At 37.3% G+C, this 27,327-nt stretch overlaps 1 protein-coding gene across 1 annotated transcript in view; it reads left to right on the top strand.

Moving 5' to 3' along the window:
• Positions 1–26,806, top strand: part of NUP205 (nucleoporin 205) — a 46,701-nt gene extending 19,895 nt beyond the window's left edge. The window contains exons 17-43 of the mRNA XM_066183467.1: positions 602–739; positions 972–1,161; positions 1,844–1,964; positions 2,470–2,551; positions 2,976–3,140; positions 5,221–5,345; positions 6,252–6,366; positions 7,344–7,493; positions 8,491–8,565; positions 9,294–9,451; positions 10,416–10,496; positions 11,853–12,044; positions 13,628–13,898; positions 14,350–14,448; positions 15,591–15,739; positions 16,438–16,629; positions 17,407–17,528; positions 18,606–18,744; positions 18,959–19,085; positions 20,020–20,096; positions 20,906–21,034; positions 21,557–21,683; positions 22,383–22,549; positions 22,954–23,077; positions 23,915–24,043; positions 24,751–24,824; positions 25,897–26,806. Coding sequence (XP_066039564.1) covers positions 602–739; positions 972–1,161; positions 1,844–1,964; positions 2,470–2,551; positions 2,976–3,140; positions 5,221–5,345; positions 6,252–6,366; positions 7,344–7,493; positions 8,491–8,565; positions 9,294–9,451; positions 10,416–10,496; positions 11,853–12,044; positions 13,628–13,898; positions 14,350–14,448; positions 15,591–15,739; positions 16,438–16,629; positions 17,407–17,528; positions 18,606–18,744; positions 18,959–19,085; positions 20,020–20,096; positions 20,906–21,034; positions 21,557–21,683; positions 22,383–22,549; positions 22,954–23,077; positions 23,915–24,043; positions 24,751–24,824; positions 25,897–26,049 — 3,671 coding nt within the window. The 3' untranslated portion in view covers positions 26,050–26,806. The remainder of the gene's footprint in view (positions 1–601; positions 740–971; positions 1,162–1,843; positions 1,965–2,469; positions 2,552–2,975; positions 3,141–5,220; positions 5,346–6,251; positions 6,367–7,343; positions 7,494–8,490; positions 8,566–9,293; positions 9,452–10,415; positions 10,497–11,852; positions 12,045–13,627; positions 13,899–14,349; positions 14,449–15,590; positions 15,740–16,437; positions 16,630–17,406; positions 17,529–18,605; positions 18,745–18,958; positions 19,086–20,019; positions 20,097–20,905; positions 21,035–21,556; positions 21,684–22,382; positions 22,550–22,953; positions 23,078–23,914; positions 24,044–24,750; positions 24,825–25,896) is intronic.
• The last annotated feature ends 521 nt before the right edge of the window (positions 26,807–27,327 follow it).

Below are 27,327 nucleotides of genomic sequence, written 5' to 3'. Positions count from 1 at the left end.
ACGGACATTTTTAAAACCGGTGCCAAAAGAAACTGTTCCCGGGTTCTCACTTGTGTGTTAAAAAAGTTTGTTACTGTTTTCCTGCTTTTATCTACCACAGTTTATGAAGAGCCTAGATAAATTAGAAGCTCTAGTCTTCTTTTATTTCATATAATGAAGGTCTTTGAATTTTAGGCTAGCAGTTGCATTTTTGCATACATTGTTACAACAGTCATAGGAGTTTATGCCTACACGGTGAGGATCAGTTCAGTGGACATTCTCTTTGACTTCTGGAAATGCTTTTTCCCTCATTCAGGGTCTTCATGCAGATTTGGCAGGAGGTAAACTTTTTCCAGTTTCTTTTTGGTCAGATCTGCTTGGGGTTAAATTTGAAATTGTGCTATTAGATACTGGAAAGTAATAGTAATTGCCTCTACAATTCTTCACAAACTTTTAAAATTTCCTCAGTGGCTTCTGTATGAAGAAAATCTCTGAAGACTTTGTACAAAGGATGTTGCTTAAAACCATGGGGGCTGTTATGTTTTGTAGCTTATGCTAACTTGAGTAATAGAAGGGGATTTTATTAGAGATTATAATTTTTTTTTACGCCATCTGTCTTTAGGTGAAGAAATAATAGCGTATAAACCACCTGGGTTCAATTTGATGTATCATCTGTTGAATGAGTCCCCAATGCTGGAACTTTGCCTTAGTTTGCTAGAAGAAGGGGTTAAGCAGCTTGATACTTACGCTCCGTTTCCTGGTACGTGCCTAGAATTCATTTTTCACGCAAAGTTAAAACGTATAGTAAGTAGGATTTAAAGCTAACATTGCATCTCTGTAACTTGATGTTGTATCTCTTGCATATAAAAATCATATTTTGGAGGAAGTTTTCCTACTGTTTTTTTCTTGGTGCAAGGCTTGATGATTGACGTTTATGAATGTAGCCTATTTAGCTGCTCCTTTGTATTTCTCGTGTTCTTTGTGCACTGCAGGGAAGAAGCATTTAGAGAAAGCTGTACAGTATTGCCTTGCACTTTTAAACTTAACCCTCCAGAAGGAGAATATTTTTATGGATCTATTACGGGAGAGCCACCTTTCCCTTATTGTCACACCTCTGGAGCAGCTGCTTCAGGGAATCAATCCTCGGACTAAAAAGGCAGATCACGTGGTGAATATTGCTAGGTATGTACAAAGTACTGAGAAGGGAGAGGCTTTGGAGGCACAGAAATGTTTGGCTCCTGGATCCTTTCACTGGTTTCACTAGCCAGTGCTCCTCTTTACAGAGAACATCTCATGAATTTATTTTTTTTTTTTTGGTGAGGGGAGATGTCTTCACAGGTGGTATGATCTGATATTGTGTAGTGCAAGATTGGGATCTGTATTTATCATTTTTCTTTCTGAATTTTCCCCCCTCTCATGACTTCTTCCTGTCCTGCCTTATGTTCAATGATTCCTGCTCATATAATTTCATTTTGCCCCAGACTCTGGTTGTCACAGAGTGGGAAAGTTAAATGAATTTGATTGTTGGCCATGTTTTACACTATTGTCCATTATTTACTGTATTAAATGCCTACAAGCAGTTGTTTTAACTTATGCAGCAGTGTTTAATGTAGATTTTGGATAAAAAGCATGATAAAAATTCCAGGAAAGGTTATTATCCATACTCAGCCTACTCATCTCTCCCAATGGAGGAGCATTCGGTGTTTCATATAGAAAGAAATTTTATTTGAAGCTTTAGTGTTATCTCAGGTAATTTGATTTGTAAATGTTTTAGTTCTGAATATTAATTTCTTATCCATGCATTACCATCCTGAAAAAGTTAAATTTTGAACAATTTCATTGCCATAATCTTGTGTCTTTGAAGGTATCTTTACCATGGAAACAGCAATCCTGAACTAGCTTTTGAAAGTGCCAAGATTTTATGCTGTATTTCTGATAATTCCAACATCCAGATAAAACTAGTTGGTGATTTCACACATGATCAGGTAAGTATCTGTTTCTTTGAATCTGGAAGGAGAAACTGTTGGAAAAATACTGGGGCTTCATAATGTTTCTTTAAACATTCTTCATAGGTTTCTAGATCAACTACATTAAAACTGTATTTTGTTTTATATCTACTCACATATAAAATGTCTTTTACTGTGGCATTGGAAAAACAGTTATTTCATTAATTGAAAAAAAACAATCATGTATGTTTTCAAGAAGTAAAGGGGCAATATTCTTTGAGATAGGGAGAACTTTCTGTGACTTTATAGTCTTCAATTTGTGAGAATGATTTAGCACACGTAACAACAGTAGATTTTTTCTGTTCCCTGGCTAATTGCTAACCTGTTCATAGAACACATGTGACTCTAAACTCTTGCTTGTTAAGTAGGTTGTATAACTTCTGTCTAGAAGTTCTGTCAACTTACTTGAAGGGAATTATGGAAAGTATTTGGTTTAGTACTCTTAAATTTGTCTTCATTTCCATCCTTCCATTGTTGAATACAGAGTGTTAGCCAGAAGCTGATGGCTGGATTTGTGGAATGTTTAGACAATGAAGATGCAGAAGAATTAATTAATCCAGATGAGGGTATGTAAATGGCTTCTGAGAATGGCTTAAACAGTTGTCTTTTGCATGGAATGAAATTAATGAAAGAGGTGTAAAAAGTGCTCTTAAGTCAGGAAACAATATTCCTCTGTTTTCTGTGGAACTGAACCTTTAACAGAATAAAAAGCACCTATGTTTTGTTAAAATATGTCCACAGTATGATGAGCCAACTCCAAACTGAGTCTGTTTCCAGAAGACAAGTATTTAGCATTGCTATGGGTATATTATTTATAGCTGTATTAACAGTAATTTTGGTTGTTGTTCTTTTATCTCTTTGCAGTAAAATAAGTTGACCCCTTAACATTCTTGTATTTAACTTGAAGACACTGAAGATTATTCTATTAGATGAATTTTTTACTTCATTAGTCACCATATCTGCTTTTCTCCTTTTCTTTTTCTAATCAAGAGCTGGAGCTGGAAAAGAAGAGGGCACAAATACATCATGAAACAAGGATCCATATTCTGAATCTCCTTATCACCTCTCTTGAGTGCAGTCCTCCCAGCCTAGCTCTGTATCTCTTGGGATTTGAGCTAAAGAAACCTGTCAGTACCACAAATCTGCAAGATCCAGGTATGAAGATGAGAGGTGGATCTGCCGTTTAATCAGTTCTGTTAGCAACACTGAGAATATTGGGAAATTCATGGGGAAAAGCAGTTCCTCTTCAATTTAAGAATAAATCAACAGGCCTTGTTCAAGTCCTCAAAAGCTACATGAAAAAGATGTGTTAATACTCAAATGCAGTATTTAAACAACTTTAGGATTTGATTCTTTGTTTAAGTTGGATTTTGAAACAGACATGAAGCTAGAATTGGGGGGAGAGGGGGGGTGATAATTTAGAATTCAACATTAATTTATTTAGTATTTAATAGAGCATAGTTGTGTCCCTAGAACAAAGAAGTTGATTTGATGATCCAAGTAGTACCTACATATGACAACATGTGAACCTACAAAAGAAATTGTCACTTTGAACTAGTTCTACCTCTTGGCGACTGTTCTGTCCTTCCTCAAACTCCTGTTTAATATTATAGGAAAGAAAACCAGTTTGTTTTTTAATGTTGTAGAAGAAAACCTTTTACAACATGTGGGGTTTCATTCTAGTGCTAGGAATACGTAAATATATTAATTATATATATATATATATGACAATGCAAACTTTAGAAATACCACTCTTGCTGCTTTAAAGTTGAGTTGGTGAGAATAATAGTGTGTTACTGCGTGTCTCGTTTGCCTCCTCAGTTTCTAATTGGTATTTTACTAAAAGAGACTGAGCAAGTCCAGCAGAGATGGTCAGGGAGGTGGATTACTCAGCCTGTGAGGAGAAACTGAGGGAAGTCTGGAAAAGAGAGGCTTTTAGGGGACCTAATATAAATCTTTGAAGACCTGCAAAGACATAAATGACAGGATGAAAACAGACTCTTCAGAGGAGTGTGGCAGGAAGATGAGAGGCAGTGGGCATAAAATGAAACAAGAGAGGCTCAATTTGGATATAGGAGAAATTTTTTCACGAGAAGACAGTGAAGCAGGTTGGTTATAGAGGTCCTGCAGTCTTCAGGTTTGGAAGTTTTCAAGACCCAACTGTCTAAAGCCATGGACAATGGTCTTATATCATAGCTAGCAGTAGTTTGGTGTTGAGATGTCATGGTGTCCCAGTCTGAAATACAAGGTTATTTCTCAACTGTTTTAAAGGATCTTTTGTATAAACAAGTTTGAACAAACATTCAATAATTTGATTTGATTTTTTTGAGAACAATATTTCTTAATATCTTTAGGCTTGTATTGGATGTTATGGCCCAGCAGTTTTTAGTTCTTCGTAGTTCTAAATGAAGAGTAGATAGGACCTGAATTTTATTTCTTCAGATATTATGAAATTCAGTAGTTACACAACACAGGTTGTGTACCTGCACCCACATCTGCACCCACACAATTTTGCAGGGTATCATATATTAGGTCAGTGATGAGGAAGTCTGTCTCAGAGGTGTGAGAGACCTTGCCCACGTGTTTCAATTGTCTTGTTAATAATGTGAAGAAATAATGATCGTAAGACATTTACCTCAAGATAACAACTTCCTGCTAAAGCATAAATTATATATGTTCAAACAGAGAAGATTATTTCCATTATAAGAACTCTGGTTATTGATGCTTTTAGTGCTTCAGGACCTCTTTATGTGTCGATTAAAGAATTATTTGGTTAAGGGAAGAATGCAAAAAGACAGGATTTTGACTTCAGTATTAAAATCTATTCCCTGTTTCCCTTGGTTGCAGTGTCAGATGCCTTTAGGAGAATAAGTCATATAATGCCTGTATTTGTGAAATAAAACAGGAATTTTTTAAGGCTATTCTTTGAAATTGTCAAATGGTTTTTCATTTAAAAGCGTAAAAGCAAGAATTCAAATTGATTCACTAGCATCTCAAAAGCCTGCTGACTAACTATAAATATTTTCATTAGGTTTTTGCTGAAACATGATTCCTTCTTTGATTTTAAGTGATGGTGATAAAACTTTGCCAGATGTTTTTGCTGCAGCTCTGTGGAGCGGTATAGTGTAGCACAAGGTATCTGAACAATTCAGGTTCTATATTTCTGTGTACTTGACCTATATTGGCTATGGAGGAAAGTGAGATGAAGAAGGTCAAGTTATTTTTCTCTTTTCAGGTGTGTTGGGTTGCCCACGGACTTGCCTTCATGCTATTTTGAACATACTGGAGAAAGGTACTGAAACAAGGAATGGACCTACAGCAGTTCGGGAATCTCCCCATCTTGCAGAGCTCTGTTACCAGGTATTCAGCATATTTTCTGTTGGCATATACTGAAAGTAGACTAAATAAAATTAGCTAAAATTCTTCGTTGGTGAACACAGATGTTGGAGACTGATAATAGTTTCATTTTTAAAATGAATATGTCAGGTTTTTATATACATTGAACTCTTTCTATTTTACCTTCTGTTTAAAAAAATATCTTGTAGCATCACAGAATTGAAAGGATCTGCACTTACATCAGAAACTTGGAATTAGGACATACTTATAAAACTAAATGTAAATATTTTTGTTCAGGCTTCAAGTCCATTGTGATATATGCGATTTTTTTTTTTTTTTTAATTTTGGAAGTGTAGTATGACAGCAAATAACATAAAATTCTGACTAAGCTGGTGAAATTCTCTGCTTTATTCTGTAGCCATGAGAGAATGTACGTATGTGTGGCTGAGAGGGTCGGGTATGGGAGACAGCTGAGTTAGACAGATGTCTGAGGTAGCTGATGCTTGCACTTAAATCATAGAATCGTATGATTACACATTTGTATGATATTGAAAATCCATGGGTTCTAGAAAGGATTTTAACCATTATTAAAAGCAAAAGGCAATTCTGTAGAAGTGGGGAAAATCTATTACATTTCCGATCTTGGTGGACATGCAGACAGAAAAACACTCATTTTTAAGTGAGCTGAGCAAACAGGCTCATTTTTTGTCATGTTGTGAACAAATAGCCATTGTAATCCTTTAATATAAACATTCAACATCAGTTACAAATAATATGTTTAACTTTGTAGAAAGCTGATGGAAAACTTACTGTAAATACTGGTAATAATTGTTTGAGCAGTAGAACAGTATTATGCATCTTTTGATTTGGTGGTTGGTTTGTTTTTAAAATAAATTCCATACATTGATATCTACTGTTTTTGATTGTCAGGTGATCTATCAGTTGTGTGCATGCTCTGACACTTCAGGTCCAACGATGAGATATCTGAGGACCAGTCAGGATTTCTTATTCACTCAGCTTCAGTACTTGCCATTTTCTATCAAAGGTAATTTTTACACTTTGATAAGATTGCGCGTGCTTAAAATTCAGTGCATCTTTTGACTCCCTTGGAGTGAAAGAAGAAACATAGGTAGCATTATTAAACTGAATTGATTGCAGACTCTGCTAATCGTTTAATTCTGCAAAAATTGAGCTCTCCTTGCTTGAGAAGTTCAGATTATTAATGCTGAACTTTAGGAAAAGAATGTTAGCTTTGGAATGCACCGAGTCTCCAGAACCACATCCTAATCTGTATTGCAATTACCGCTGTAGTTTTGTTAGATCATGATACAGAAAAAGAAAAAATTGAAAAGTAGGAGTGTTATAAAGAACCAAAGGAATATAAGGCTGATGGTTGTAACCACCTGTGTTGCCCCTTTCTTTGAATAAAGTACTTTTAAGCTAGTAGGTATGTTTTATGTTTCAAATCAATATTTCTCAGGTGTCTGAATAAATGTTTATCAGATGCTTGACCATCAGTTTTTGGTTCAATGACAGTAAACTTAGCATCCCAAATACATTATCCAGCATGTATAAAGTGCTTTAGATGATTCTAATATAACTTAGGAATCTAAATTAGATGAATATCAGAAGATTCTAGGATACCCATGTTCCTGTCTCACCAATTTTGATTAAAGCTACAGTTCACTTGGGTAAATGTCTGGTTATTTTCACTGAAATTGTAACTGACCTACTGGCTCATGAAGCACTGCATTCTTCACAATAACTGTTCTAACAGGTTGTATCCAGATTTGTTGTATATATGTATATGCCTATTGCATGCATGTGTATGATTTGTTTTCAGAATAACCACATGTTCATTTATTGGCTTTTGTCAGATCTCTGTCTTTTTGTCTCATAAATAATTGGTAAGCAAATAATAACTAAGGACATCCTCTAAAAGCTTTCTCAGATGAAAAATGTTTTCCTTGAAGTAATACTATTTATGCTCACTTTCATAATTGTTGCCTTATCCCCATCCAGAACACGAGATTTCAACACTCAACCAAATGTCTTGGCTAATGAAGACTGCAGCTATAGAAATGCGAGTGACATCGCTGAACCGCCAGCGCTCCCACACACAGAGACTGCTGCATCTGCTGCTTGATGACATGCCTGTGAAACCATACCTGGGTAAGAGGAACTTATGTTGAGGGTAAATAGGCTGGAATAAATGGAGAATGAGAGACTTCAATTGAATTCTTTTTTCATAAGCTTGTGATAGTTCATTTGTGGTATCAGGTATGGAATTGCCACTGGAGATATGGGAAGAAATATGATGGTGGTTGTAGACTCCAAAGTGAAGGGAATCAGGGCATTGTTTTGTTCATTGCTGATAGAAAAGTTACAAAGTTTATGAGATAGGAGGGGGAATATTAAAAAAAAATTAAAATTGTAGAATAATTATTTTGAGCTGCTGTTCAGAATTGTTACAATATAGAGAAGATGGAGAGTCTTTCATGGTAAACAGCTTTAGACAAAGTTTCTCAGTCTTAATGTCTGTCATAAGCTCTCAACCCTCTCTCACAGAAGATGGTAACTACAGGTCAATTTTGCTTTTAACATTTTAACATCATGAAAGTGATATTACATCCCAATGTGGTGTAAAATTCAATGTTAAATAAAAAGGCAAGATTTCAGAGTTTTAGAACAGGGTAGAAGTAAATCAAGAAAAACAAAACCAGGTGGCAATAAAACTCTGTACACGAAGGAAGTGGAATAAATGGAAGATATTTTAACAGGCTGCATGCAGTACGGTGTTTTCCCTTACTTTTATCAGCCTGAGCACTCACTTCATCCTTGTGGGGTTCTGAGTATGGGAAACTGTGTTCAGATATGCTACACATTTTAGGGTGTCCATTCAACTGCATTATTCATATTGGAGAGTGGGATGTCTATTTAGGCATTTCTAGTACTTTCTGATCTGTATGTAATAATTGGATAGCTTTTCTCAGATAAGTATTGTTTTCATTTGATTAACAGTTCAAGGCTACATTGTATTAGAAGACTTTAATGTGAAAGGTTTATCGGTTTATCGCTGTGCTCTATCTTTCACTATTAATAAAGTAGGTCATATATTTCACTTAGATTTGTTTTTTGTAATTTATTTAGTATGTTTTATTACCTTCAGCTGATGGTGAAGGAGGGATGGAAGATGAAAGTCGATCAGTCAGTGGATTTCTCCACTTTGACACTGCTTCCAAAGGTAACCATTATGACTGTTGATTATTTATCAGTAAAGTGTATCTGCTCCTGAACAGGCAGGAGCGCCACCTCAGTGTCAGAAAGGACACTTCGGAAAAGAAAGTAATAAGTGTTCTAAACAGCAACAGTACATAATACAATTTTATTTAAGGTGGGGAAAAAAGTAAATTAAAGAACCTTGATACAGATGGTTAGAGTGAGTGAAAAACACTGGATTGGAAAGGCAGTTTGTAGAGTGTGTATCTGTGCAAGGATGAAATGGGAGAGTGGCAGTCTATCAAATTTATTGCTAACAGTAGAAACAGTGAGACTGTTGGTAAGCCTGAACATATTTGTATTTTCATGGCAAAGAATATAAGTCCTACATAAATAAATGAATTTAGATTCCTTATGGTTTCTCAACAAAAGACTGCAAGGATTATAATTGAAAACCAGCCTGGTTTCATGTAGGAGAAAAAGTAGTCTTGTGTTTATAAATATTGGATGACATGCATTACAACAGGAGAACTATACAATATAAGATATTTTAAGAATTTTAGGCCTTAGAAAATACTTTTAGACCTGTCATATAGATTGATAGCACGTTCTGAAGATTTAATGCTTTCTTTTGAAACTTTGCACATTAAGATAAAGATTTAGATTTACAAAGGTAAATTAAGTTCTTTTTGTTAATTTTTTGGTTTCCCCTTGATACCTCTGAATACAATTTGAATTAATTTGCATTTTCAGTACGCAGAAAAATCTTAAATATCCTGGATTCAATTGACTTCAGTCAGGACATTCCAGAGCCTTTACAACTGGATTTTTTTGACTGGGCTCAAATTGAGCAAGTCATTGCTAATTGTGAGCACAAGAATGCACGTGGACAAGTGGTCTGCAATGTCAAGGTTAGCACTGGTCTTTGTTTTCAAGTTGCATGTGCTATTTTATATCTTAATAATAATAAAGAAGTCAGTGTGTTAATAATATTTTGAAACTTGCTTTTTGCATAAAGGTGTATGTTTCAGAGACGTATTTCTTTGGTTGCCAGTACACAACTACCTTGTACTACATATGTGTACACAATTACACGTGCAACTTTGTTGTGTACTGCAGTAGTTCTTGGAGGCTTTACTTAAGATTGTGTCACATTGTGATGATTACTTGACAATGTATTACAAATAGTGCTGAAAATTTTGTGACCCTAAAAAGCTAGTAAAACTTGTTCAAATCCCAGTCCATCTGTTGCATCTGTCACTATGTAGCCATCTCCTAGATTCTTTTAGGAGTACAAGTCTCCTTAGTCACTTGTCCTAGTTTTGGCTCAAACACCGTTAATTTTCTTCATAGTAGCTGGTATACTATTGTGTTTTGGATTTACGATTTGAGTGATATTCCTAACACTTTGATCCTTTAGTTGTTCCTAAGCAATATTTACTTAGTTAAAGACTTTTCAGCTTCTCAAACCACCCATCAGTGCGTAGGCTGTGGGCACAGGAAGCTGGGAGGAGACAAAGCCAGGACAGCTGACCCAAAACTTGCAAAGTTCTATACCGTATCATGCTCAGTGTGTAAACTAAGGGGAAAGTTGGCAGTGGGCTGCTGCTCAGGAACTGGCTGGGCAGCGGTTAGCAGGTAATGAGTAATTACATTTGTGCATCCCTTGCTTGTATTATTTTAAATGTTGTACTATTCCCTCCTGCTTTCCTTTTCTGTTCTATTAAACTGTCTTTAACTCAACCTACAAATTTTACTTTATTTTTCCCCCAATTGTCTTCACTACCCCACCAGGTAGTTAGTGAATTGCTGTGTGGTGTTTACTTACCTGCCAGGTTAAACCATATCTTCACAAAGTTTCACTTTTAATTTCAGTACGTTCACAGAGTTCTGGTTGCAGAAGTCAATGCCCTTCAAGGAATGGCAGCAATAGGCCAGAGACCTTTACTTATGGAGGTAAGTACAGAAAAAGTTAACTACTGTTTGTTGTTGCTATTGGTGGATTTCATACACTGTCAAGCACTAAACTTTAATATAAAAGACTGTGGATATGAGTCCTAACTTAGAGGTAGTAATTCCTGAAGACAAAAATCCCAAAACTGATAAGCTGAGTGTAGTAGTTTGAAGGCAAAACAAATGAGAGGCTCCAAGTCAGAGATACAATTTAATAGAAAAAAAAGGAAAGAAAGTAAACTAGAATAGATGCAATAATACAAAAGACCACTGACAGAGTCAGAATACAACCTGAGCATAGTGATGGAAGCAGTCCAGATGAGGTGGTCTTCCTGAAGCAGTGATCCTGTAGAAAGGTCTGGTAGCTCGGGTCCTCTGGGAATCCAGTGGGTAAGCACCCCTCTGGTGTTCAGAGTCTCAGCTTATATCCAGGCTGGAATGCTTGGTTCCTCCCTCTGGGCGGAGCATCTCACAATGGGATGGTGAGTCATGTGATAAGGCCTGATGGGCCCATTAACAGGAGGTAGTCCAGGAGGGAGTTATCTGTGAGCTGTGTAGCAAAGGTGCTGATGGGCCCATTAACAGAAGATAAGCCAGAGTGGAGGAGGCAGGGAGCACTGCCTCACCTGGTTTCAACAGTTCATGAAGATGGTGATAGAATATACTTCAACCCAGGACACTGAGGTACTTCTTGCTATACTGTTCTCTGAACAGCTGGCCTGGATTCTGGGTTTTTTTTTCTTTAACCTCTTCCCTCCCCATTAGTGATAGCAATTGCAACTCCCACCCCACTGTACAGAAAGCAGTTACACACTGATGTCAAGATTGGCTGTTGACAAATACAGTGTGTTCATCTTATAGCTAAGATAATTGTGCCTTTCTCTCACGTGGAATGCTGATTTATTTCTCCGTTTTTTCTACACAGATACAGTTTCAGTGAACTTGGAGATTAGCTATTTTCTGAGTTTCCTGCTATTTTTTAAATTAAGTTGAAATTAGTTAAATGGATGCAAAGGATAAAGGAGAAATTACTCAGACTAAATGGGAAAAAAAGACACAAATAGTTTTTTAATAGTTGTTTTTGTTTCGATTTAAAGTGCTCGAAAAGAATTTTCATGGTCAGTTTTTTTTTCCTATAAGACCGAAACATTCATGATGTCTACACTGTGAAAAACAGCTCAAATGGAATGGACTACCTTGTTAAACTAGTATTAGCTGCTTGTTTGTAGTAAGCTAAAGATGTAGCATTTTATTCTGAAGACTACTAGTAACAGATGAAAATTGTCATTTTGAAGTCTGTCTTTGCCATGAATTTCTTTTAGCACGTTGTAACTGAGTTTCTTTGTGGTGGGTTTTCAGGAGATCAACACTATCCTGCAGTACATAGTGGAGCGGAACAAGCTGCTGCAATGCCTCCATGCCAAGAGGCATGCTCTGGAGTCATGGAGACAGCTGGTGGAAATCATACTCACTGCCTGCCCCCAGGATCTCATACAGGCTGAGGACAGGCAGCTGATTATCCGGGATCTGTTGCAGGATGTGCATGACAAGGTAGTGCTCAGCTGGAAATCAACCCTCTCTTTGAACTTCGTTGCTGCATCTTTTTATGTGAAAGTGCTGCAGTTTTGATTGTAATCCAAAAAGATTTTGTCTGCCTTTTAGTATTCTTTCTAGTTTTCTGATTGCTGCTATGCTGAAGTTGAATCTGCTTTGGACAGAGGGGATACTCTGTATTCTTGCACAGCTACTACTGTTGAAGTGTGAACCATATATTGACAGATTTCAGAGGCATTTCAGTATCATCTAGCATGATGGTAGTCTAGTAAAGGTGTGTGAAAAAGAAACAGCTTACTTTGATAAGAGACAAGAATTTACTGAAGGCTGAAGGCAAACTGCTGCATTTACTAATTTATTGCATTTAGGCTACTCACTGCAAATCCTACTGCTTCTGCTTTTGAAAAATCAAAAAGTTGAATGAAGCTTCATAGTAAAAAAACATTTTACAATTAGAAGGGCTTTTGGAAGTGTGAGAGTTTGTCTTAAAAGTCTAGGTGTTTTAGTGCTAAGTTATAGTAATAATTTTTGAGACAGACTAGACAGTTACTACTGAGCCATCCATTCTAAAAGGCAAAATTTAATGAAAGATTGTTGTATTTTTTAGTCTTCTGGAGCATTATTATTTTTTTACGAGAGTTATGTGGTTTGTAGTTCTGATTAATAGAGTTTTGTTTTGAGAAATATATATTAAATGTTATATCTTTTCAAGGAAAAATGTAACCTTTTTTGGTTTTGTTTTTGTTATTTCCATTATTTTTTTCTATAGGAGTTACCTAAAAGTTACCTATTTTTAGTGGAGTGCTGGTTTTTTTTTTTGATTTGAACTAAATTAAAAAAACAGGAAACAAGGAAGGCCTTCACTAGCTGAAGAAATTTCTTCCCTTAAATCTTTGCAAAGAGGAAATTCCACTCTTAATTTTATGTAACACCTTGGTGAGGACTTTTGTGAAGTTGAGAAAAAAAATTGTTACTGTCTATTGAAAATAAACAAACTACTGTTCCAAATTACTATATTACATAAAAGGGAAGCTCCTTTAGTATTAGTGATAAAGATACCAGATTTACCTTCTAAATAATAGAGTGAACAAACTTCTTGTTAGTGTTTTTCCACATTGTCTTAATGCTTCTTTGTGCTCAACCTGTTGGGTTTTTTAAGTAGTACCTGCACATTTTTAATGGTAATAAAATAACCGTATAGCAAAGAAGGTACCAGTTGTTCTTTCCCTAGCTTAGTTTTAGATATTTTACTAATAAAGCATCTCGAACGTCAACATGTTTCTTCCCTTTCTGCCATCCAGATTTGATTATCAGCCTGCCTGTGACTTATGTAAAAAACCCAGAATGCTAATGGTCTTCTCAATTAAAATATGTTCAACTCAGGTTTCTAAATAAGTTTCTGGCATTACTGATTTTGATGTGGTTTTAATACTGTCATGTTATGAAATGCTTATGCATACAGAAATTAAATAGTTGTGAGAGACTAATTTAGTTACTTTAATAACTCATGAAATCAGACACTTTTAAACATTTTTTTTTCTTTTGCCTTTTTTTTTTCTTCTTTCTAATTCTGTATTAAGATCCTTGATGATGATGCAGCTCAGGAGTTGATGCCAGTGGTGGCAGGGGCTGTGTTCACTCTGACTGCCCACCTGAGCCAGTCTGTAAAAACGGAGCAGAAACAGCCACTTGCACTCCCTATGGCAGGACAGTCCCAATATGCCCTGATGCTAGATGGTTCTTTTACCTCATCACCTGGCTCTGAGAGCATATCCATGGGTTTTGCTTCCATTGGTGACTCCTCCCTCCATATCATCTTGAAAAAGCTTCTGGATTTCATTTTGAAAACAGGTATGTTGCCTTTTGCAAGGTGTGTATGTGAATTCCAGCTGCCAAGAGTAATAAGATGGGCTGAGCTGCTTTCAGATACTACAGTGAAGATTTCTGTCAGTCATGTAGGTGGATCTTACATTATTAGTATAGATGTAAGTGATGTTAATAACAATAAAAAAAAATTAGCAAATACTTTTTAAAAAAAGTCTGAACAACAAACAGAAGAGAGATATATAAATGACTGTAAAGAGAACTTCATGTTGTCATTCTTTTGGAACAGCATAAACTTGCTGAATTTACTCATAAATACACTTTTATGCAAACAGTAGAACTTCACCTTAAGGAATCTAGTTGTTTTATTTATTTCTGCCAGCATTGCCCTAGGAAAGTTAAATTAAGTGCCAGTGGAAAATGATGTTATGGAATTTACATTTGTTTGGTTTTAGTTGTGAATGTTTCCTGTTAACAGGTGGTGGCTTCCAGAGAGTGAGGACTCACCTTTATGGATCCCTGCTATATTATTTGCAGATTGCCCAGAGACCAGATGAACCAGACACTTTAGAAACAGGTGTGTTCCAACTGTATTTGGAAAAGAGCAAAAAATAAGTTATTAAACCCTGGAGGTTACAGTTCCTGCATGCTGAGTTATCTTTGGAAATAGATAGAAAATATCTTATTCCAAGAGCCTCTGACATAAATTGCTTATGCCTTCACATCTTTATGTACACTCATATCCTAGTGATCCTATTAAAAAAAACCCCAAAATGACAAAACAAATTCCAAAGCAAAAAAAACCCCCACAAAACACCAACCACACAAAAAAACCCCAAAACAAACCCCAAGGATTATTTCATACTCTTTCTCTTCCTTTGTCTGAAGATTCCCCTAGGAGGGAGGCACACAAAAGCCTCACACACCCCACCACCATCCCCTCCCAAAAAAATAAGCCAACCAGAGATGCTACTTATCTGAGAGTGCTTATGGTAAATATCACATTCTCTCTGTGAATGGCTAAAATACTTGAATTGTTATTGTTTCTAATAATTATTTAGAGTTCAGACAAGGATTGAGAAAAAATCTTGGGGCTAGTACTTGCATCCAGACATTTACTTGGCCTGTGTTATGAGCTACAGTAGTAAAAAAAAAGAAAGACAACCTATGAATTTGTTACAACCCCTTTGAAGTGTATGACTGACTTTGGTTTCATTCTCTCCCATTTAAATCACCTTGTTAACTTAGCTCAGACTGAATGCTTTGGTCCCTGTAAAAGTCCATCAAATCCTCGGATGGTTGGGGTTGGAAGAGACCTTTAAAACAATCTCATTCTAACCCCCTGACATGGGCAGGTACACCACACCAGGTTGCTCAAAGCCTCATCCAACCTGGCCTTGAACACTTCCAGTTTTAAGCCTATTACTTTATCTGTGTTAGAAACACTGAACATTTGAATTATTTTAAGCAGACTGTTTACAAGGATGATGTATGTATACAGGCCACACTTTTTGCTCTGGCTGGTCCATGTGATATTTAAGGAAGGGTGAATTTGTAGAACATTTTCAGTTCATTTAAAAACCCTTGACCATTGTTTGGGGTATTTCTGTTGCACGGTGTAGAGAGAAAGCCCTGAAGGATGTAGCATCACCTGTAGCTAAGCTAATGCTAAGGTGACTATCGTTTTTGTTTGTTCCATTTTTTATTTGCTTTTTACAGCTAAAAAATCTATGTGGGAACATTTGACAGCTCCTGAAGATGTGTTTAGTAAATTGCAACGAGAAAACATGGCAACTATTGAGAGTTATGGGGCAGCTCTGATGGAGGTGGTCTGTCGTGATGCTTGTGATGGCCATGAGATAGGCCGGGTAAATGAATCTATTCTTTTAAAACTACTGTTCTGTTTGTTTTAAAGAACATCATCTGTGCAGAGATGGGAAGTTTCATGAGGTAGAACTAGAACATTTCTTTAGATACTGGCTCTGTTTCATGTTTCTGTCCTCCCAGTCATCCTTCAAGTTGCTGAAAATAGAGCCATACCTGCATGTTATTTTTTTTTTTTCTCAACAAGGGTATGTGTCCTATTGTTTAAAAATAAGGATAGAAAGCTGTGCTGCAAAAGATGTAGGTAGGGACCTCTGTGACAGTTATTTTTTAGTATTTTTAAGTCATGGACTTACCTTGGGAAGATGTGACATCATGAGAAAGTAATTTCTGATAGTAGCCAGTAGCTGAGAATCTAGTCAGAAGGCAAACTAGTTTTAAATAGTAATTGTGCTTGAGGCAATACTTCATTAAAATATTTTGCCTTAGTTATTGGTCAACAATATCTGTAATTTTTTTTAAAAGAATAGTAGAGAAAGGTAATTGGCTCATACTAGTGTCAAAAAATCTTAAAATATTTTTCACATAAATGATTGCAATTGTAGTGAAGAAATGCATTCTGCTTATAAGAAGCTGTTAGAAGAAGCTGCTTAGCATTTCACATTTCTAGGTATTTATTAAAAATCTCATTGATCTTACAGGTTTAATTCTGTTTTTGTTTCTTTTTCTTCCCTTATCCCAGATGCTGGCATTGGCTTTACTTGATCACATTGTTTCAGTAGACAAGCAGCAGCAATGGTTGTTGTATCTCTCGAATAGTGGCTACCTGAAGGTCCTTGTGGATAGCCTGGCAGATGATGATCTGGCTCTTCAGAGCCTGCTCACACCTCAGCCCCCTTTGCTTAAGGCGCTCTACACCTATGAGTCTAAAATGGTAACAGTACTTTAGAAATTATTTTGTGTTACGGTGTTTATTTTTAAATTTTACTTTGTAGTAAAAGTTGTTTGTCTATGCTTTGCATTGATTGTATTCAGAGATATTGTTAAGGAAGCTTTCCTGTCTGACCATTCAAAAGCACTCTGGCAGTCACACTTACACCAGGAGAGATTTCAACTGCTGGGACCAAAGCCCCTTAGCAGCGAGCAGCTCCAGTGACTGATGGGTGCCCCACTTGACTTTCTATCCTCGCCACACTCACACACTCAGACCAGGTTTCCTTACTGGTTTGACTCCAGGTTTCCCAGGGCAGTCTCAGACATCTGGATCCTTAAAATGATTTAATCATGGTGCACCGACAGAATAAGAGCTCGAGCTGGTGCTTTTAAGGAGGGACCCTGAATAAAGGAACGCCTTTGTTTTTATGCTCTCAGCAGTCTGTGTGAGTCAGTCTGGGGTCTTCCAGCTGAGTCCTCATCTCCTGCTGTGTCTCTGAGTGTCCTCTGGCTGGTGCCCCACATCCCTCATGCCCTTTGTTTTGCAAAGGATGGCCAGTTCACAGGTTCACAGGCTCTTGCCTAGGGCTCCTGCCACCCAGAGCTCAGTCTGCACCTGCGCCACAGCTGCACACTGAGCTACCTGCGCTGAAGGTACTCCTTAAGGATATTTTACTAAAATAATGTATTTGAAATGATGCTAAAATCAACTGAGAAAGTAGACATTTTAAGTCTCATTGTGCATCTCCAAAATGTAACCTTCTCTACTCTTGTGCAGGCATTCCTCACTCGAGTAGCCAAAAGTCAGCAAGGTGCATTAGAGCTGTTGCGGTCTGGTGTGATTGTGCGGCTGGCACAGTGCCAAGTGTATGACATGCGACCTGAAACAGACCATCAGGGGTAAGTGTTACTTCCCTGGCTGATGGTGAAACCATAATACAGTCTTCCTGAGAGCTCATCACATCTTTTTATAGCCTCATGATTTTTGAGTAATGATTTGTGGGTTTATTCTTTGTGTGTATGTTTCTTAAACCTATCAGTTCAGTTTAAAGCTACCTATCATTGAGAGCAAAATTTCAGATATGGGTGTGAGGTTGCATTTGCATGCTAATTACTTAGACTACACAAATTATTTGATATCTTGGATAAAAAATAATAATGTATTATTATTAAATAATTTATACTGTAATGTATGAAAAACAGCTTACATTGTAAACTTATTTTGGGGGCTTTGCTATTGGTGAACTGCAGAATTTGTCCTCCACCATAAATCACTGAGAGAGCAGTTAATTAAATGCTATTTCAGGAATATTTTATGATGTGTTTAAAAAAAAAAAAAAAGAAATCAGTTATATGTTGCTTGGCAAGTTTCTTGATGTGTTGCCACATCAGTCATTGTGATGTGATTGAGAGGAAATCTCAGAGAAGGAAATTGCATGTTTAGAGGAAATTACCTAGTTTGATTTCAAGCCTTGGTCCCTGTTTTAAATTTACAGTTTTTAGTGACACACTGAGAGTTCAAACACTTTGGGAAAATTTAGGATTTAGACAAGGTATACTATTTGAAAGTTCCAATTGGATGTGATAAGATTGTATAAAACCTACAGGACATTTGTGGAGGACTGTATTTAACAGTTGCTTTAGAATTAAGCACAACTCTTCCTAAAATATTTAAGAATACCTAGTTTTGTATAGTACCGGTAAGCAGGTATTGTATGTCTGCAACAAAGTTATCTGGTTTAGTGTAGCATAATACAAAGGACTAATTTTCCCTGCTTAAAGAAAATGTCTGGCAGCAGCTGTTTATCATAAATGTGTTGCTTTTCCAGTATAAACTCAGTTCAAGTCTAGATCTCTTATTGAAATATGAGTGTTTTTAGGTTCCTGAGTGACTGTAGGCTGAGGCTCTGCCTCACTAGTGGACTTCACTCTTCTTGAACTCTTTTTTTTTTTCTCTCCCTTTTTAAACCTCTTAAGAATGTATGCAATGAGAGATCCCCCAGTCTTCATTCCTGCTCCAGTGGAACGTTATCACCAGATTCTTCTTCCAGCTCTTCAGCTGTGCCAAGTGATCCTCACATCCAGCATGGCACAACACTTGCAAACAGCGGGACAGGTAAGTTCCAAAACATGCTCAACTATCACTACTGTTGCTCATTCAAAGATATTATATGTGCCTTTGCTCTGATAGTAAACTGGTGGGTTCTTTTTAAATCCCATTCTCACTGGTGCACGAGATCTTTTAAAATTCTTCAGAAGCATTGCTTTCTCTCTGCTCACCATTAAATTTTGAGTCATTCATATTTTCTTTTTTTTTTCTTGTGGTGCAGGTTTTGCAGTTCCTAATTTCCCATTCAGATACTATTCAGGCAATCCTGAGGTGTCAAGATGTAAGTGTTGGATCTCTCCAGGAGCTGGCCTCCCTGACAGGAATAATCAGCAAGGCAGCATTGCCTGGTAGGAACCGCAGCTTTGAAGTCTCAACCCCATCTGCATGAATCTCAGGCATTGTTTTCTGTAAAGAAACAGTAAGACAGAAAAGAATATCCATGACAGTCCAGATTTTTTTTTGACATGTAGAGCTCTGAGAAAAATAAAGACACATTAAAATTTTTTTCTTGATGTAAATATGGTGGATTTGCAGTGCTCTTACCCATATGTATCTGACTTTCCATTTTCTTTTCATCATGCTACCTCACACTAAGTACTTTTTGTCTTATAGATGACTTGCAAATAGAACTGCTCAAAGTATCTATGGTATCTTCAAAAAACAATTTTTATTCAATAAGGTCTGTAACTGAGGAAATTAAGATAGAAAATTGTTTGCATATCCATTTTTTTAATGTCTTCTCTGTTTTTATTTCTTTAAATATAAAGTTTCCCAGGGGGAAGCACTGCAGATTAGCATACTGCCATTTCTCTTGGGTGACTTACCTTCACCAAGAGCTAATAGCGATTGTGATGTATATGGTGGTTTCTTCTGCATGCTTACCACTTCATAATAACTTCTCTATTTTGATTTAATGGTTTTCTTTGTTCAGGAGAGATGTCTGACTACAGTAGAAAGGAGTGCAGAGCTGTAGGTTAAGCCCAGGTGTTTCTTTGCTTACAGTATACAGAGCTTTGCACGACAGCTGTAATTTCCATGCCAGCCTGCCTTCCTCCTTGCCCTCATTTTACTACTTACCAGAACAGTAAGCTACATGCTCTCATGCATCTCCTGGTAGCTGCATTCATATCTGAATGTTTTGCTCAAAAACTGTGCAAAATACAAGTTGAATGTTTGGCTGAAATATTTCTGATCAATGCTTATATTTAAATGTATATACTGTATAAATCTCTTTAAAGAACCCCAAACAAACAGTTATTTAATGGCTGTATCTTTTATCAGGAGTGTTAAATGAGCTGGACATGGATGTTAATGAGGGGACACAGATGGAACTACAAGGACACATAGGGCGATTTCAGGTAATAAAGTCATATATTTAACCCATGTCCTTTTAGAATGGGCTATCGAGATGTTTCTTCCTGGTTTTTTACTTTGAATAGTAGCAGTTGGGAAAGAGATGTTTTCCAGCATTGAGAAGAATGTGTGGTAGTTTGAGGGTATTTTTGTGGGAGTGGGATGGGGTTTTGGTGGTCCATTTTTTTGGTGTCTCCCCACACTTCCCTGTCCAGTAGAAGAGATAACATTTTGCAACATCAGGGTTGCATCAGGGACTTTGTTTCCCTTCCTGGCTTAGGACTTATGTGAAGAGAAAAATTTGAAGCAACACCAAAGCATGTGAAGTAATGCAGAAACATCTCTTACCACTTTGGCCACAAGCATGTCTCCACCTCAACAATTTGGTGTATTACACATGCTAGTGGTTCATTTATTTGTTACTGAATTAATTTTTGTACTCTACTTTTACTGGACTTACCTTCAGATTTTGTTTGTCTATATAGGTAAAGGTGTTTTAAGTGTGGGAACAGGTAAACCTAAACTGCCATTGATAGTATTCTGTATGATAGTCTGCGAGAGACACAAAGAAAAGTTAGGCACTTGTGAATTGCACTCATTTGTCATTGGCCGTGTTTTAAGGTGCCATTAATTTCTAAATTAAATCAAAGTAAGTTAAAACACTAAAACTTTTAGATTTTGTTTACAAAGTGATAAAAGTTACCTGCATTGCTTTCTTAATACTGTGTTTTAAGGGACATGTATCGTTTAGGTGAAAAGAATCATGCACTTCATTTGTTGAGATGGTAATTTAAATGTTCATTTCTTATGGCAGCGCCAGTGCTTAGGACTTCTGAGTCGGTTTGGAGGATCAGACAGGCTACGTCAGTTCAAGCTGCAGGATGATAACGCAGCAGGAGACAGAGTGAACAAGAAGGATGAAATTGAATTGGCCATGCAACAGGTAAGGACACAAGATGCTAGAACCTTCATTCTCAACATTTTACCTGCTGTGCAGATTTGTTTAGTTGTCGTAATTTCATATGATAGCGGTAATGCTCTGCACTGATTTTAGCGTGGTATAGAAGTCCACATCTTATTTAAAGTAACTCTTGAAAATGTATTTAATTACATTTGCATTATTTTGCAAACTTTGAATTTTGAAGGCTTAAATTGATCAGAAATTTTCAAAATCAAAGCTCTATATAGAGGGCAATGGCTGACACTTAGAGCCAAAGGGGACTTAAAATTATCCAGAAATTTCAGCTAGCTGGTTTGGGAAAGAGGCAAAGTTGCAAGTCCTAGACTTGCAGTAGAAGAGAGTCTGTAACTGATGAGAAAACAGAATCATCACATTCTGGTGAGAAAAGAGGAGCAAAGCATGTTGTTCACTGACATTTGTCCATGTAAAATTTAATGCACCAAAGCCTGTAGGTACTATAATTGACATGCTGTCTTTTTCTTTTTTTTTTTCCTTTGTTGGCAGATCTGTGCCAATGTGATGGAATACTGTGAGTCATTGATGTTACAAAGCGCCCCCAGTTTCCAGCACACTGTCTGTCTGTTTACTCCCAGCCTGTCAGAGTCAACCAACCGAGATGGGCCTCGGCAGGGTGAGGTTTTTGACTTGCTGTTTTATGAGCCTGAGCAGTGTGACGTTTGGGCTACTAGAAAATAATGAACCAGAGGCTGTAATTTCACATACTCTTTAACTTTGTGCCAATGCTGTAACTGCTCACTCTCTCATTCTAGAATCCATGTTTGTTCAACTTTGCACTAAGCCAAATCACTAATCCTAGTTAAAACAAACAAATTGTTTTTTTCATTCACAGCCTCAGAAATATATGTCAGTAAAGAAAAGTGTGTTTATGTAAATAACTAGCACAAGACAGGGGAAGGTCAAGATTAATTTTTTTTCAGCATCTGTGCTGGATTACATTCTTTTAAACTAGGACCTCATTTATGACATGTAAGTTGTATTTTGATGCTGATTGGAAGTCTATTACAACACATGGCAAGAGTGTGCACTGTGTTATTCTGCAGTTGAATAGCTAAAATATGTAAATAGTAAGTCTTCTAATCCAGTTACATTTCACACGTTGTACTCAGTTCTGCACTAGGCTGACTGCCTTTTAGTACTGCAGTCACAGAACTTTTTGCCTAGACTTAAATTTATGTTCCTTCTGACACGAGTGCAAACTATACTTGCCAGTGCTTTTCCTGTCTTTTACTAGGTTATTGACAGAGAGCATAGCTTATTGATTTCTTGGGGTTTTTTAGTTTTGTTTTCTTACCTTCAACATCTTGTCTAGATACACAAACACCAGTGGTCCCATATTGGCACTTGCCTGGCCTGGGCATTATTGTTTACCTGCTGAAGCAGAGCACTAGTGATTTCTTCAGTTACTATGACAGCCATCGTCAGAGTGTTAACAAACTGCAGAATGTGGAGCAACTGCCACCAGATGAAATAAAAGAGGTAATTGTTCTTTGACTCCGTAGTTTCTATATTGTAGTAACTTGGACACAGCTGTAACAAAGGCTCCAAAGCATCTTTGATAAGCAAGTAGTTCCGCTTCTTGTGCGTATCTTTTTCTACTGTTGGTGAAGGGGGTCCATAGAATGAGTGATCTAAAACTTTAGGGGAAATATTTGGCTTAACTTTGTAAAAGTTGTGATTTTTATTATAGTTGTTTGGAGAAGGGGTTCATTTTTCCATTTTTTGGTCAGCGAGGTTATGCAAATTCAAAATAGAGAGCAAAGTTTTAAGGATATAGTAGCTTACAAGAAAGTTCTAGATATTAATAAGTAATCTTATTTGCTTATTTCTCTTGATGTTCTGTGATTTACTACAGTTTTTGTTTTTTTCTCTTCCTATCACAGTTGTGTCAGTCAGTTATGCCAGCTGGGGTTGACAAGATTTCCACTTCCCAAAAATATGTATTGGCAAGGCGGCGCCTGGTGAAACTAATAAATAACCGAGCCAAGTTGCTCTCCCTCTGTTCCTGTATCCTTCTAAACTTGAAATGACCCTCAAGGTGATGATCCAGAAAAGCAGAGAGATAGAAACAGGGTTTTTTTACCTGGATTTCTGACCACTTTGAACAAAAACGTTTTGCAAAAAGTAAATTTGAAATACTGACAATGAACTTATAAGGGTATTCCTCTGCTGTTGCCAGAATATAAGGATTTTCAAATTAGTAATTCCCATTTTTAAACCCAGCTAGGACTTTCTGCAACATGCTAATAAAGGAATTGTTACAGCCCAGCTCTTCAATTTTAGTGACTAGACCCCATAAACATTCGCCCATGTCCAAGTGCGTAGAAGAAATACTTTGAAAAATAATTTTGATGTGACTGTCATAATAGGAGTTTCTAGTCTTACAGCCAATCTTGCAGAAACCTAAATCTCATAAACACCGGTAACTCTATGGAAACAACCAGTCATTCACAAAAGAATTGTCTTCAACAGATCGTAATTTTCCTCTGCAACCTCCCTTGGGAAAGATGTGCTCTTGCACACTTTACTATTTTCACCTAAGATGTTACTGCCATCCCTGGCTTCATAACCTCAGCTTTGATTTACTGTGTGCAGCTGAGGTACCTTCACAAACCACATGAGCACTCCATGCTCTGCTCTGCTCCGGAGGGCTGGATTTAGGCTCTGCAGGGTGATGGGAACAGTGAGTGTGAGTGATCCATTACTGGGCTGTGGAAGTGGAGGAGGTGACAGGTGGTTAAGCTGACATCTTCAGCTGTTTCCAAGAGTGTAAATATGCTCATGCAGTAAATGTACAATCCAAAGACAACCAAATTGGAGTCCTTCACTGCGATGTGTCTGCAGATATCATAGAAATATGTCTCTTCATTCTTTGGCGCCATCTGGAACACTACCTACTGCACTGCACACCCACTGACTCCCAGGACCCACTGCTGTTCTCTAGGATGTCATTTAAGAAAGGAAGGCTGCAAGGTAAAATTTCTCAAACATCAAAATGCCTTTGAATAACTTCTGATGGTTAGCTTTAAAACTGATTTCCTACTATTAATATCTTGCCTTTTATATTTAATGAAAGAGGTTTTGGTTGGATTTGGCACACCTTTGGATATTCCACTGGAGAATTGGCAGTACTGATATTGTTTCCTCATAGACTTCTGGGTTTTGTGTATTACACATAACCTCTAAAGGAAAGTAAAAGTAACTATTTTTTTTATTTCTGCTCTTCAAACTAACTGAAGTTCAGCTAATACAATCAGATAAGTGATCCAAAATACTTTATAGGAAAATATTTCAGTATCATCTAAGATGAAATTAAGAATTAAAGTTAATATTGGTGGTTTTAAAAGTATTTTTACAATTATAGCCACCATTGATTCACCAGAGGATTTTAAGTTTGTTGAATTTTGTCTTTTAAAAGAAGAAAGAAATGGAAGGAAATCGGGGGGAATGGATTTGTGGAAGAATCTTTTGCTTAAAGTGCCATGTTGTGTGATCCAAATTATTTATGACTCATTCTTTGTGTGTTTTCTCTAAATTATTTAAGTAAAAAAATTAGTGTAATTTCTTATGCGTAAGTTTACTTTTGGATCAAATTGCAACACTGTTTTGTTACATGACTTTGATACCAAGAGGGTGTGAAGCAGCCAACATAATTTTAATATTTTGTTTTCTATTGCCAGATTTCTTTGGTTCAGAGCCAAGCTTGGATTTCAGTAGTAGACTGAATCGAGTGAGCCAGCACGATATAGAACAGGTGAGATGTGACAGTCTGCTGCAGGGTACAGAATGCTCCTGGCTACTGTGCAGCTGTTGGGAGCACTCTGACTGTTGTTTTCGCACTTACGAACAACTTGCACTAACACCAACAGCATAGAACTTAATTTAGGATTAGTGAAGCATTCCAAAATTGTTTTGGAAAATACTGTGAAACAGGTGGTGCTTTTGCTGCTGTGCAGGTGTCTTTGAATCTTAATATGAAGAGTTAGGTAAAAAATGAGCTGTACTTACAAAGTAGAGTAGTTCTTTTTCTCTTACCAACCAGTCAAATGGGGTTTTTAATAAGAGCTTTCAAAAAACACCAGATATCCTTGAAAGACCTGCAGTATGTGGGCGGGTTTCTCAATTTTCTGTGATCCAACTGTTCACTACAGGTCAGCTTCAACTAGGCTATAGAGAAAGGAGATCAAAAGGGTGACAGGAACTGAGGAGACTATAAAATGTGAATGGTAGAATAGAAGTAATTTCGACTTACACAGAAATTCAATAGTTTGGGTAAATTTGATGCAGAGGTGGCAGAAAAAAAAGATATTTATTAATAAATCCCACTGACATTTCTGTGACTGTGCAGAAAAAGCCTGTTCTTCAAAACTGTAGTCTCAAGTACCTTTGTAAGAGCTAGAATTGTAAGAAAAGTTGCTGTGTGTTTTGCAATGAGGCTTCTGTCATTTATTTTGTTTGTTCAAAAATAAAGTGTACAGTATCATCTTGGTAAAATACTTAAAATGTAGTTAATTGAGTGACTCTCTACATATGTATTAATGAAAAAATGTTGGTGCACATGGACTCTTTAAAGAGTCCTTAAAGGACTAGAAAAATTTTAATTGGAAGATGTTTGCATGACTCTGAGTGAAGAAGCTGAATTATAACCAATAATTCCTAAAACTGAATAAGTAGTACTTATTAGAGAAGTCAGAAAAACCCATTCTTTGGAAAGCAGGTCAGAGAATAAATCATAGTGAAGGGGTTGACAGGCAGTGGATGATAAGCTGGTACTTCAGGGAGAAAAGATTTTGTATTGATGACTGCATCAACTCTCTGTTTCTCAGCTTCAGATTGAAGCCACAAACAGCTTTGGTGAATCTCTGCAGAAGAAGCTCCTGGACATCGAAGGTTTATATTCCAAGGTTCGCTCACGGTACACCTTTATCCAAGCTCTCGTTAGACGTATCCGTGGTCTCCTAAGGATATCAAGGACCTAAAAGACACTTGGTACATGCTGCTTGCCCAGTGAAGCAGGGCAGGCCTTCTGGCTCATTGCATTTTATAGATCAAACATTTTCTAAATACTATCAAAATTATTTTGTTACTTTTTTTTATCCCTGTGGATGAGTTTTGTGTATTCTTTCCTACTGCTCCCAACTTGACATAAAAAATAAAGAATTGTTTTCAATTGAGTTATGAATAATGTAAAATTTCAAGCAAGAATTCTGATGGAGGATGTCAAGGAAACTAGGCAAGTTCTGCAGCTGTGATGATACTACATTTGTGGATGCTTTCAGAGAAAACTAAAACATCTTTGTCTGTGTTGTTCCTATTTCACACACAGATTTACCGAAACCATAGAGTTCACACTTCATCACTTGCAGACTGATTACTGTGGTGTGGGTTTTATATTCGTTTTGCACTGTGAACTAATTTCTGCTCCCCCTCATCCTGCCTTTATCAGCTGAAAGAAGTAAAAGGTGCTTCTCCTTGAACAAGTTTAAATGAGAAAAGTGATAAAAGTCATGGAAGGTAACTGCTGTAGGTTTGGTTCTTATGGTTGGAGGACTAAAGGTTTCTGTGCCTCTCTTGCTGCAACGCAGTTATGAGGACAGAATAAAGTGCATGGGGAGGAAGCCAGTAATCAAGAATGGTAGGTTGGTTCTGTAGTTAGATTGTTCTCCTATGAGACCTTCATATATCCTTGTATCTTCTATAAAAAAGCTATTAAAAAAAGCATGGTCATTGATCATTGATATGAGCTCTGTTGCACTTCTCTCGTAGCACAGTCTGAGCCTATGGCCCAGTTCATGTGTGCCTTGTACATTGTTTCCTCTGAGTTTTCGTTACATAATAGTTCACATTTTTTATGATTTTTAAATTATCTGCACCCCCTAATTACATGGATGACATCATTTTTATGCAGGGATGATGACAGTGCTGGCTGTCAGGTGAGGCCTGTTCGCTAATCAGCAGCTTGGGATCACTGTTTTACACAGCTGGACTTTGACTGCTGACTTCCACCAGGGTTTTTCTTGTTTCTCCACCTCTCGGAGAAAACCAAGCCCTAATCCAAGAAGTGTGCTGGCTCCGAGGACTCCGCGGCACTTTGGGAAGCACGCCGCGGCGGCGCGGCCGGAAGGTCCCGCTGGCCGCCCGGCTCCCGGTGCCAGCGGGGCGGCCCCAGGCCCGTGACGCCGCTGGGCCCGCCCGCCGCGCGCTCCCGCCGCCGCAGATTCGTCACGCTCTGGCCCCGGGGCCGCGGTTTTTATTCT

The sequence above is a fragment of the Chamaea fasciata genome, unplaced genomic scaffold (assembly GCF_029207755.1).
Source record: "Chamaea fasciata isolate MVZ Bird 193981 ecotype frontalis unplaced genomic scaffold, bChaFas1.0.hap1 SCAF_5, whole genome shotgun sequence".
Taxonomy (NCBI): Eukaryota; Metazoa; Chordata; class Aves; order Passeriformes; family Sylviidae; genus Chamaea; species Chamaea fasciata.
This window is presented reverse-complemented; position numbering and strand designations above follow the sequence as displayed.